The sequence below is a fragment of the Gadus macrocephalus genome, chromosome 15 (assembly GCF_031168955.1).
Source record: "Gadus macrocephalus chromosome 15, ASM3116895v1".
Classification (NCBI taxonomy): Eukaryota; Metazoa; Chordata; class Actinopteri; order Gadiformes; family Gadidae; genus Gadus; species Gadus macrocephalus.
In genome coordinates, this window is record NC_082396.1 from 2831265 (window position 1) to 2843700 (window position 12436).

Consider the following 12436-nt stretch of genomic DNA (forward strand, 5'->3'; position numbering starts at 1 on the left):
ATGCTCGTGATTTAAAGTAATGGGTAATATTAATCCTAACACCATGAATATTAACACACGGGGGGGAATAGGTTGCACTGTATTACTGTGTATCATCTATTACTATCTAAGGATCTAGTACGAAGAATGCCCCGCCAGGGATAAAAAGTTTTGCACATATATCCATCAGTTAGAGAGGGGAGGACTAAATAATTAAATATCATACCTCAACCGTCCAGAGAGCTCCTGTGTTCATTTATATCTACTCTGTTACTTAGTTTTTTTCTTTAATTTTTTATTAAAGAAAAGGACTAGGCAGGACGTCTAAAAATAACTCGTCTACATCGGCTTTGTTTTCATGAACACTGCCCAAAATACGGTGATAAAACAATGCAACCCCCCCCCAAACTAAGTACACAAACTAAATAAAGACACTGGCTGAAAATACAAATTTGCCCGTTTCTCAATATACATGAAGGCCTGCTATTGGTTGGAAGTGCCTACCAAACAGAATAGTCGCCAGTAAAAAGAATGCCCAGGAAAGCAGTAACATGCAGGTCTAACGAGATACATGATTAGACCCTTATCATCACCTCACCTCTCCAAGGACTTAACCAGACTTCTGTCCCACACAGCTCCACTATGTAAACCAGCCTTGGGTGTATGTTTATAGTCCCGGCCTTTATGTGCTCCCTTTAAGTCTGGGGAACCCTTTACATTAAGCATCGCGCATGGTTTACCGTTAGAGACTCTGGGTTAGTTATAGCTGGGCGATTAGTCGAATTTTGATCTCGATTTCGATGTTAGCGTCAAACGATCACAAAACGAATACAATCAAGTTTTCAATTATTTTTTTATTAAATGTTTTATAGAAAGAACAGCTGGATAAATAACTGTACATTATTTTAGATTTCTTTTTGACCATTTTGTGTATTTTTTTAAGTTACAATTTCAAAGTACTCAGTTACCAAGTGTTTTTTGGAGACACATGCTGAATAAATACATCATGTTTTCAAACTCAAAATTAATCGTTTTAATAATCTGGATTTCAATATTAACCAAAATAATCGTGATTATGATTTTTCCATAATCAAGCAGCCCTAGTGAGAGTTATGTGCCACAATATGTACTGTTGTTGTCCAGTGTTCTAGTGTAGTATGGGCTTTTGTTTAATCTACTTACTAGTCAGGATCCGAGGTTTATATCTATTGAGTTCATTGATTTGGCACCTTTTCCGTTCCCTATCTTAAGTTTGAGTAATGTTGTAAATATTATATTTTCACAAAGCACATTCAACACTATTGTTACACCTATCAAATAAGATGAAAAGGTGGGTATGCATTTTTACTGCCACATCAAGTCATATTGCCATGTGGCAAATAACATTTCTGCATAGAAGTATGGCATAAAGAGCTCTAAAATGAGATCGACTCATTTCTAAAACAAGCCTACGGCCCAACCCTATCAGCAATCAGTTGTTCAACCATAACATGAACACATAAATTGACAAAAGAAAACATCCCTGTTTGTTTGTGTTGGATATGGGGTTGCCCAGGGTGATGAATGGTTGTCTTGGATAGTTTGAGGTAGTTTATAGATGTCAAGGTGTAGTGCTGCAAGCGTTTAAAATCATTCTATGCCAGCACACTATACAGGGAGACCAAATTACCCCTCAAAGCATTGGCATATCCTAACCAGCAACAGCTAAAGTGCCAAGAGAACACACTGAATATATGATATTACTTAAAATGGTGCTCTGTGATTACTGGTGTACAAAATAACCCCTAAGCTGCATAAAGGTAGATGTACGCTTAATACTAAGTAGAATATTATATCACGTTGCTATATGCTATATGGCTGGTCAACACAGAAAATGAGGTGCAGTTTCATGTGAAATGTTTGATAGTCACAATTAGCCCTTTGAAACCAACACGGAGAGTAGATGCCACAGACCTTTCTCGCAAGCCCTAACTCAATGGACTCAGGTTTGACTCCTGCACCGGATAAGTAAGCAATCACCTTTAAAGTGTTGCCAAACAACAGACTTTGATTGCTTCACTACGTGTGGAAAACTGACATTGCTGTTGTGCATGAGTCAGTGGGCGTAAGTCCAGTGGTGGGGCTGGATCAGGCGAGTGTTCCGGCGGTCTGGGCGCCACCATTTACAAGTTTGGTCTTTTGTATTATTAACCGTTTAGACAGCGTACCATTTCAATCAATATTCTGTTTAATTATTAACACTACGATGTGGGATTATACTGTATGCCTTAGAAAAAAGATGTTTAATTTCTATACCGATGACCCAATAAGTGGATCACGATGTAAGAATTACGCCGCAAATAGGAATAAACTAGACAAAGAAACTACATTTATAAGGAAATGGTCTCATAAACCGAGCCAGTAGCCTGTAGTTTTAATTAGTGTTCATTGAAAGTTTCCTGTCCGTCTGTCCTTTTTGATTAAACATTCTAGCTAATGTGTACTTGCAAATTGTAAGAAACAACTGTGATTCAGGCAATTAAATTGTGGTCTGTGTCCTTATTTGTCCTCTATGCATTTCAAAACATTGTGAGTACTCGTCAAGCAAATCATAAATGATTACAACCATTTTATACAGAAAATCGTTTGTTAGTCATTTTGCCAGCATCTTACAAAAACCCTACATTTTATATTCATGTATATTTTTGCAATGTTTTTGATCAGAATATAACATTTAATATTCAAAAGCTGCTGCACAGTCATACGTGTTAAGATAAGATAGATAAGAACTTTATTCCATCCCATACCTGAGAAATTCACTTGTTACAGCAGCCCATGGAATATAACCAATGCAATAATAAAATAAAGTGTTTTATAAGAAAAGGTTTGTTTGCCAATGTTAAGTGTATGTTTCCAGTGCTTTAAGTAACTGTGATCCGGTTATCGAAATCTAATCGGAGGTCGCCCATTGAACATATTATCACAAGCAACTGTGACCCGTGAAAACTATTATTTTGCTGAGACCCTGAAAAGAGTTCAAATCCTTCCAGCCCATCACATAGCTCTGCTTCCTTCAATAAATGCACAATCCATCATTGTGTTCTGCTATACTCTTGAACTCAAACAAGGCTAGTACCTCCCAGTAACATAGTCATGGCAGTAGAGGAAATAATATACAGCTTTGACATAGTTTAACTTTGTTTATTAGAGGGTAGGCTGAAGTAGCTTGCCAAGATAAAATGGGGATGTTTTGGGAAAAAAGGCAGAAAAGGAGCTAATGATTTATTTAAAGGCCTCAGGGGTATTTTGCCCTGATGCCTCAGTCTCATGCACCACTGCTTTGAAGTACTCGGGCAATGGACAGAGAACTACGACATTAAAGCTACACATTCATTCAAACTATTAAGAGTTCATCAAAGATCAGATAAATCTGTGCCGAGTCTCAAAGACAGTAGGAGGGACCGATACGGACATCTGACCTCGCATTAAAGCCAATGTCAAAACTGTAATGTTACTTTTTGACTCAGAATTCTGTCACAGAGGTGTAAGAGGCTTACGCCAGGGAAGATTTTTGTTGCATGCATCTTCGACGGGTCAGTCATTTTCCAAGAGAGAAAAAAAAAAAACGTCATAGAAAACTTGTTTATCGATGATGACGTCTTCAGTTGTTGTTTGTGCATAGATTAAATATACATTTCTAACTAATAACTGAAATGTGTGGCTCAGAATAGTAGTTGGGCATTTGATTTGAAATGAAGATGAAGCTTAATGCATTACATCAAATATTCTGGTCAATTACTGTCTAGTCTTTTAGAAGCATTTGAAATCAATGCAAATGAAAGCTATGAAGTTCTATGCCAAAGATTAATTCCTTGTCTAAGTAGAACGAAAAACAACAGTCCATTCTAAGAAGCCGTCTCTATACATTAGATTAAAAGAGAGGTTATGTTTTTGTGGCATAATTTACTAACCGGCAGAGACAATATACCCTTTATTTAAGCCAAGAATGGCCATCACATTATTTCAGAGATTAAACACTGCAGTTTATCAAGAGTGTTTTTTTAAAACCACAATTTGATTGTCAACTGTGACAATAAATGAAAAGGTCTCCAAAATTATATAATAGCTATATGCAGTAGAGGACATTCACAATCACTACATCAGATGTGTAGTTCTTCTATTTCTAAAGAGACGAATGGACATGGCTGTCTAATACTTACTTAAAAATAAATAGTCTACATTTAAGAGTTGGAAGGACACCAAGGAAGGGATACACATGGAACTTGGTCTCCATCTACTGGCAAATAAAAACTGAGTGCCTTCCATGGAGGCTGAAATTGATTCCAGAAATTGATTAAAATGTCATTCTCCAAAGATAGCGAAATACACAGCCAAACTAGAGGGTGAAACTTTGATTTATAAAGAGTAATGGTTCCTATTTTAAGCCCTTGTGGATCTTCATTGTCGAATTGCCTCACTGCGTATCCTGATAAGTAACCTCATAAAAACATAGGAGACATTTGTCTAGAAAGCAGTTACAAAACAATACGTGGGTTAGATCTATGTATTTATAGACGTAATATAAATATACATAGATATATATATACACACACATAGATAGACACACACACATACAACTACTTCAGCAAACATCCAACTCCTTATTTTCTGTTTTATATATGTTATTTAAGGGCATGGCTTCTTTCTTTCAAGAAAAGGGCTTTGAAAAAAGCAGACCATACTAATAAATTCAATGCAATAGCCTCTCTGAACTATTGGAGCTAGCGACCTTCCAGATGTATATCGAAACAACGACAACAACTCATTTGAAGGATGATGGCCTTCTTCTCTTAGCGGCCATCTTTGTTCCAGCGTGTTTCTAAAGGCTAGCAGGGTGGGTTGTGACAGAGACCTGAATGGCCAAGTGGCAAAGAGTGTGGCTAGGTGAAAAAGACCCTTGAGCTTTCCATTCACTTATGGTCCTTACTAATCAGCCGTCGAGAACGCACAGTTCTCATCAGTGTTCCTAAGGGGCTCGGGCATAGACTTTACATTGAGATGAACAACATATTAGTTTTAATAGTATTGCCTTTCTCTGACAAAAACCAAATGGGGGCTTGCGATTCATGACGCTGTAGACATGACGAACAACTCAAATTGTAAGGTAGCCGATTCAATCTTTTCGATCAATACATTTCCTATTGGATGACTTTACTGCCATATAAACCTAATATAAGCTTTCCTTTGGAAATATTATGAATCATTTTCATAAAAGTGTGACTGCACCACACAAAGCACATGGATTCCTGCCGGCTTTGCCATTAACCCTCTACAACTCGACATGCACTGCGATGCGGATCTCATGCATAATTCATTACGTACTGCCTGTTAAGCCAAGTGTCCCTTTAAGGGGATGTCATATACAAAGTCTTGAGGGTGACACAGAAAATCAATCTCCTGCACGAAATCATATTTGTGCATCTAGAAGAAAATCATAATGAGGCCAGCTGAATACAGGAGCCACATGCAGTGTACCTCTTCTGTCAAAGCCAATTTTCAGATGTTGTTATGCCAATGGAAGTGGCTTTTTTTTTTATTGGACAGGCTGAGCTCAGAGACAGCCTGTCTCCCATGAGTTTGGCATTTTGGAACAGACGGTACAGAACAGCATTGCTGACGGGCAGTTTAAGCCAGCATCTGTTAGAAAACTCATGATCTAGTGTCTTTGGCATGACTGAATTTGACATTATTCAAAAGGAAACCAACCGAGCGGAACACCCTTTTACAGCAACGAGGGATGTAGCACAATGCAAAGATCATTATTTAGATAAGTAATCAACCTACTAGGCAGAGGCAACAAGCTACGAGGCTTGTTTTTATCTGCATTTCCAATGAGCTATTCCCTAAAATTGAGGATAAACCAATCAGCATGAATAATAAATGTTTTGAATCAAGCTTTTGACAACTCATATTAAAAGAAATGAGTCAAAGTAGGAACAATTTCAGGATTCATATTAATTCCAACGGCTTGCCCGTTGGAATTATATATACTGTATTGTCCTGAGCTGCTGCATATGGATCACCAAGACCAAACAATACATATTAACTTCGATCTTTAAACTCGAATAACATTTTCAGAGAAAAATAAAATAGAGATAAATACCCTTTTGGCTACATATAACTCCAATATGTGACATGCTTTAACACATTTCCACACCTGCATCAATAGGAAAGTAAAAAAGTACAATGAAGCCTTACTGTAATAGCCATACAACACTGTGTCTTCAATTTGCCCTCTGGTCTCGTTGCTTTCAGCCCAAACCTAAATTGGAGGAAAGAAGAACATTTTTTTAAACACGTACACTTTGAACTCATCAATAGATAAAAAAAAGCCTGTGACAGGCAACGTAAGCAGTGACTTTAAGGATAATTAGAGCCCACACAAAAGGGAGCTGAGCTATTCTCCCTGGATTTTTTTTCTTCTTTTCTTTAACCGGCGATCCTGAAAATTGTACGCCATTACATGTTGAAACTGAAAAAGGTCCCTAGGAAGGAAATGGGTGTTTTAAACCCAAATGTAAAAAGTAGAATGTCTCTCAGGGCGATGATTTTTAGAATTCTCTCCTCGACTTTTGTACCGACGTTTCGAATAAAGCAAAACCTATTAGAATTCAGGTCAAACTGACCCGGAAATGTGCGAATTTACTCTGACAGCCAGATAACCAATGTTGCAGAAACCTGGGCTCATTGTTGAGCCCATCTTCTTTCCATGACTGATGATTTGATACTATATAATGAATATTTGAAGGACAGATTTGTCAGGTGCGGGTATTATTACCAACAGCCCTAGTCATTACTCACTTATGGGCCCTGGGTAGATGTCTATGTGCAGAAGGAGGACCAAAACACAAAACCTTACATTTGGAATTGGAGGAAGGAGCCTCAAATGGGCCAAATCACTGCAGCATGACATGAAAGCTGAAAAGCACCTCAGAATACCTCAATGTTAGTCTGTGATGCGTTGGCAAGTAACACTTTGTACTCTTGAAGACACCCAAGAGTATGTGTGCTGATAAAAAACAACCTATGTGGTCTAACACAAGGCATCAATGTGCTACAATATACCTCAAAGGACCTACGTCCCTGTAGTACTGTAAAGTACTGTAAAATAATGTTCATTATTACAAAAAGGTATGATAATAATTTTGGTATAGTGTACTTTGGTGGACTTCGCACAACATCGCTGAGAGGCCCTTGGTGATACTCTGTGGTAGTTTGATAGAAGCACCATTCACGCTGCAGTGCAAAACGTGTGCACTTTGTAGTATTTTTTGGAACATCCCGGAGGCACTCTCGGGCTGTTTGCGAAGCTTGGCGATGATTAGTAGGATCCCTCTTAACTGGTATGCCCTTGTCACTAGCCGAAACCGTAACTCCCGCCCGCACTATGCGCGTCTAGCGCTTTACGACCTACAGTCCATGTTTACGACTGTGCCGTGCGGGCATCGCTGAAGTGTTTATAGATACTTACATACAGGTTATTTGCTAAGCTCGGTTCTGTTAAGATTTAAATAGTGAAACGTTCCTCAACAAGGGAGGAAAGTACATTTAAAACAAGCAGGACGGCACATACTCCGCTAGTGCAACACCCTGCGAAGATTATGGAGTTTTTGTTGCCACATGAAAACACATGCAATAATGTGGCATGTTTAGTGTTTATATTTTTCGGAAAATAGCCGCTCTGCATTTATTGAGTTGAATTCTATAATTTCTGCTGCTAGGTGTCTCTAAATCAAAACAATAACATGGTTTGATAACATCATGAAGTAGCGTGGGAACATGGGAGAAGTCTTCACCAGCATGCCGGTGAACATCGATCCGATGGGACTCAGGCATAAACCCTTTTCACAGACAATGTTATGTTTTAAATGTATATTCATGTGACGTTTGGTCAAGATTCTATTTTCACGCCATACCGTTAACTTGCCAACTTATTATTAGATGACTTGATTACCTATAAAGCAGTAGCTAACGTTATATGGCGAATAAAGTCTTGCGGTAGCCCAGTTATTTTATCCATGGTTAAAACGTTCATATTAAAATAACTTTATGAGCGTGTTGAACGTTGTTGTAAAACCATCGAACGCCTTAGCGTGGTGGCTGGCATGCGCCACTTGTCATAGTAGCACATCGTAGTAAGCGAGATCGAAATATATAAATACATCAATAAACCATGTCTCTCCTGGATTAATGTTTCCCGTGTCTGCCTGGGGGAAAGTGGCTAAAGATGATATGACGCCATTGACAAACAAATTTAACAAACTGTTCCCTTGAATAAAACTACGCATTTCTCTGGGTTTGACATTTTCTGTTAAGGTGTGGGTTACAAAAAGTACACAACTCAAGAGGAAATATAGCACAGGTCTGGTAATATTTTGATTTATATATGTTACATATGTAATAAACGTTACATATGATACCTTTAAACTCAATTGAGTTATATTATATACATGGTTGGTTGATTATGGTATTTCCAAAGCAAAATGTTGTTCAGTTAGGTTTTAAATGTCACCAGAATTTGGTAGATACTAAGTAGGAAGAGTATGGTGTATTGGAAATAGTGTCGACTCACAGTCGTAAAGTACTTTGTTCGAACCCTAAAATCCACAGCATTCTAAAACAAAATGACCAATCCCTACAAGCTCCTTATTGACCTTCATCTGATTTCACTGCAAATAGCTTTACTGCAAAATAACTTTGCAGTACACATGCGTAGAAAACTTTGTGTACAATAGTGTCAGACCTCCCACGAACACTCAAACTTGGAATTTATTGCAAGATAAAGGGACAGCCTGAATTAAGAAATATTAACAAGGAGCAGTCAAAATCGAGATGATAATACCAAACCAACGTGTTCAAGGCAGGTGTGAGCAATTATCTCAATGCAAATTATCCCCGGCTCAAAGTAACCTGACATCATCCTTGTTCCATTGTGTAAAAAAAACACATTTAGTCACAGAATATAACCAAACTTAATTTTTTTTAGTTTGTTCAAGTTCACTGATCATATAATCTTTAGTTTTTTATAAAAGTAAGACTTTCTTATTTTGTTTTTGAAAATAAGAGAGAGGCCTTTGTAAGGACTAAGGGATATATTTTCGGTTGCCACGGGTGAGGTAAATAAGCATTTACTCAAATGAATACAATACAGAACTTAAGTTTCACTTCATTTACATTTTTCCAAACCAATAGTTTCAGGCAGTGAGATTAAAGTATTAGTCTAAACAAAAACAACCAACCAACAGGATTATGATTTACGGATGGATGTGAAACAAAGAACAGGATACTACGCGATATGGCATGAAGCCGTGAAGGAGTCGGCCATAACATTGAGTTAAGGACCAACCGCCCCTGTTGGGTTGACGGCGCCGTTTTGCTGACAATGTCTATGCTTGGTACTTTCCCTACACTGTTCAGAAAAGGAAAGAAACACTCCAACCAAGAGGAAGTGAAAGAAGCGCAGTGGGTAAGCGGTGACAAAAACAAAAACTGAAATACATTGTAGCATGTACAAACATGTTGATGTCCTCTATCTAGTGGAGTGTGTCGTGTTGGTGTTTTTTGGACATCATGTGCAATGTTGGCCCAAGATTTCACGCCGTCGGTTGCATCAGACAAAAAGGTCTATCTGACCTTTGTCTATTCAACTGTAAATAGATGACACCATGATGCAGCTATCAAAAGTTGGAGAACATTTCCAGTTTAAAGAAACTGCTGCAGTCATACAATACAGGTACATACATCACCTGTTGTACCATACACCTACGAATTCACACCATGGATAGCACAACACAACACTTCTGCCTCTGTAAGTGGAACATTAAATAGATGCATTATGTTATATATTGAATTGTATGGGCCTATATTGGAAAGATTACAAAAACCTTTCCAGGCTACTGACACTTACCTTGTAGGTACCGTTTGGGTTCTTCATGAATGAGACCAGGAATATATCCACTGGAAGGAGAGCAGTTGTTATCAGAGCAATTGCCAATGCACATATTGCTGTAATGGTGGAGACAGCTTCGCTCTCCTGCCGACTTTGATATTTTCGGATGTAGAACCAGCAGAAGGCGAGAATCACCTAAAGATGAGGATAATAATTACAGCAATGAATGGGGAAGCACATCAACCCGGAGCTTTTATAATAAGAAAAAATTGGCAGTTTTCAAACCAGACAGGAACAAATTAATGAGGGCTGTCTCAAACTTTGAGAAGTTATAATTAAGGAAATACTTAAGTTATAAAATGACTACCCCTGAAGCCTTGCACGGCCAGAAAACGGATCTGTCCATTGTTGATTTGAATACACAGCCGATGATCTCAAAGAAGTTAGCCTCATTGATTTTTTTATGCTATATTAATATTGGATGTTGAATAAGGCATACATGGCTGAATAGGTATTACAAGAATAAACAGAATTGACGATTGGAGTCATGATTAGGTGACAGAATCCACTAATCTTGACTGCCCTGTCAGAGTTAATTGACCAACCTGTAAGCCTCACACTGTCTTTTGATGGCACTATCTTGCCAAGGTTTTCGTTGATGAATTATATTGTTAATATATTCCTCAGCACTGTGATTCAAAATAATACTGAAATTCTAAGTTAAATCATAGTCAACATTCGTTAAAAGACAGGATTGGGCACCAGATAAGGGCCACATACAAGCTGCTATACAGCTTTAAATAAGATGTAAGCAGTGGCGGGATTGACACGATAAGTAGCTTCTGTCTTCCGTTACCGGGTAGTGACATGGCTGTTGCATCTACATCATAATCATTGACATGGATCTCATGTCAATGGTCAGACTTGCATAGCCCTATAGGTAGTCAGGATGTAACGTTTGCAGGTAGTTTTAGCCTACTCCAGCCTAGTTTCATGAAACCGGCTGTTCAGATTAACAACTCTTCCAGTAAACTAATTTGGGAAACGGATTAGGAACGGTTGACAGATTAGGTGTTAAGTATTTCTAAATAAAGCAAGATGTACCCAACAGTGGCTGTTATAGGGCTCGAAGAGATTGGGAAGTTTTAAATGCAAGTCGAGATAAGAAAGAAAAAACAAAGCAATGTTAAATAAAGACATTTTATATCTACTAATCTTTTCCCAAAGTCAAGGAAATATTGATAAACTCCAGCATTTTCATAATGCAAAGTGTTATAACAAATTACATTTGCGTCATTTTATTTTGGAGATAAACTGTTAAATGATTAATAAAATGCTCAAAGTTTATAAGTCGTCACATATGTTACGTTAGCCACTGTAGACCAATCTAAATACATGCTAAAGCAGTTGTAGCAATACTTCAAGACAAGTATCTCCTCTGGGATGTTATAATGTTGTGTATGTATACGTATGTGGGGTATGCCTACGTATAGGTAAATATATTATTTTGTTTCTAGCTCACTACAACAACGCCAGAGCTACATCGAACCCCGTTAGCTATGTTAGCTTAGGCACCCAACACCTGTAAAATATTGCATTTAAATCATATATATTGCTGCAATGACATTTTTTTAGGATAAAACAAATGTCGCATGATACACGGTGAGACTTAAATCTTGGAAAAACTTCTTACCAAAAGTATAAATGTGAATATTGACCAGCCGAGTACCGACTCTGACAGCAATGTTTGCGTCGCCATCTTTACTTCCGGTAATAACAAAACCACGTGTTTGACGCTTACTTGGAAGGGCGTGGTTTGGCATCGATTCGTGTGGATGAGATCATACTGGAGACCATACAGTAGCGTAGAACCTACATTTCCCACACAAATTGTTATCTTAAAGCAGATTTGGCAACCATTTTGACAGATATGCTATGCTATTATTTATGTAAATATTATTGTTTATTAACAGATACATTCGATTTAGTTTTGCAAATTATATAATCAAATGTAATATTATTGTATTTTCCTTTTTTTATAACATAATTTGCTTCCACAAGATTGATAAATTGACTTATATATATATTTTATTATATATAAAAATCCTGGGAGTTTGTGTAAAGGACACATGGCCATTATCTGCCAGTTAGAATAAACGAATACACATGGGCAGTAGTCATTAACACATACAGAATCAATAAGGAATTATTTGCTGTAGTATCTAAGCCTTATGGACGATTTGTGATATCTCTTAACTGCTGAGTATTAAAAAGCAATGCTGGAAATCTCCATATCATAGCAGGTACTTGAGTGAATGACCAACAATGGCAACTATTTTTCTTCTTTTTCTTTTCATGAGGTGTATCTCTTACGGGTTTTCAGCGTCTTTGTTCCAACAGGATAGTTTCAAATACCCACACGCCACAATGCCATAATTTTAGTAAAAACTGGTGAGTCGTCTGCCTATTGCTAGGCTGAACCTACTGCGCTTACTGGCAGGTCTTTCTCATCCATAAAACCCCAAACAG

At 37.7% G+C, this 12436-nt stretch overlaps 1 protein-coding gene across 1 annotated transcript in view; it reads right to left on the reverse strand.

Annotated features, from left to right (window-relative positions):
• lmbrd1 (LMBR1 domain containing 1) overlaps positions 1 to 11740 on the reverse strand; it is a 56412-nt gene extending 44672 nt beyond the window's left edge. Inside the window, exons 1-3 of the mRNA XM_060072450.1 lie at positions 11601 to 11740; positions 9926 to 10102; positions 6217 to 6280 (exon numbers count right to left, since the gene is read on the reverse strand). Coding sequence (XP_059928433.1) covers positions 6217 to 6280; positions 9926 to 10102; positions 11601 to 11666 — 307 coding nt within the window. The 5' untranslated portion in view covers positions 11667 to 11740. The remainder of the gene's footprint in view (positions 1 to 6216; positions 6281 to 9925; positions 10103 to 11600) is intronic.
• Positions 11741 to 12436: the final 696 nt, after the last annotated feature.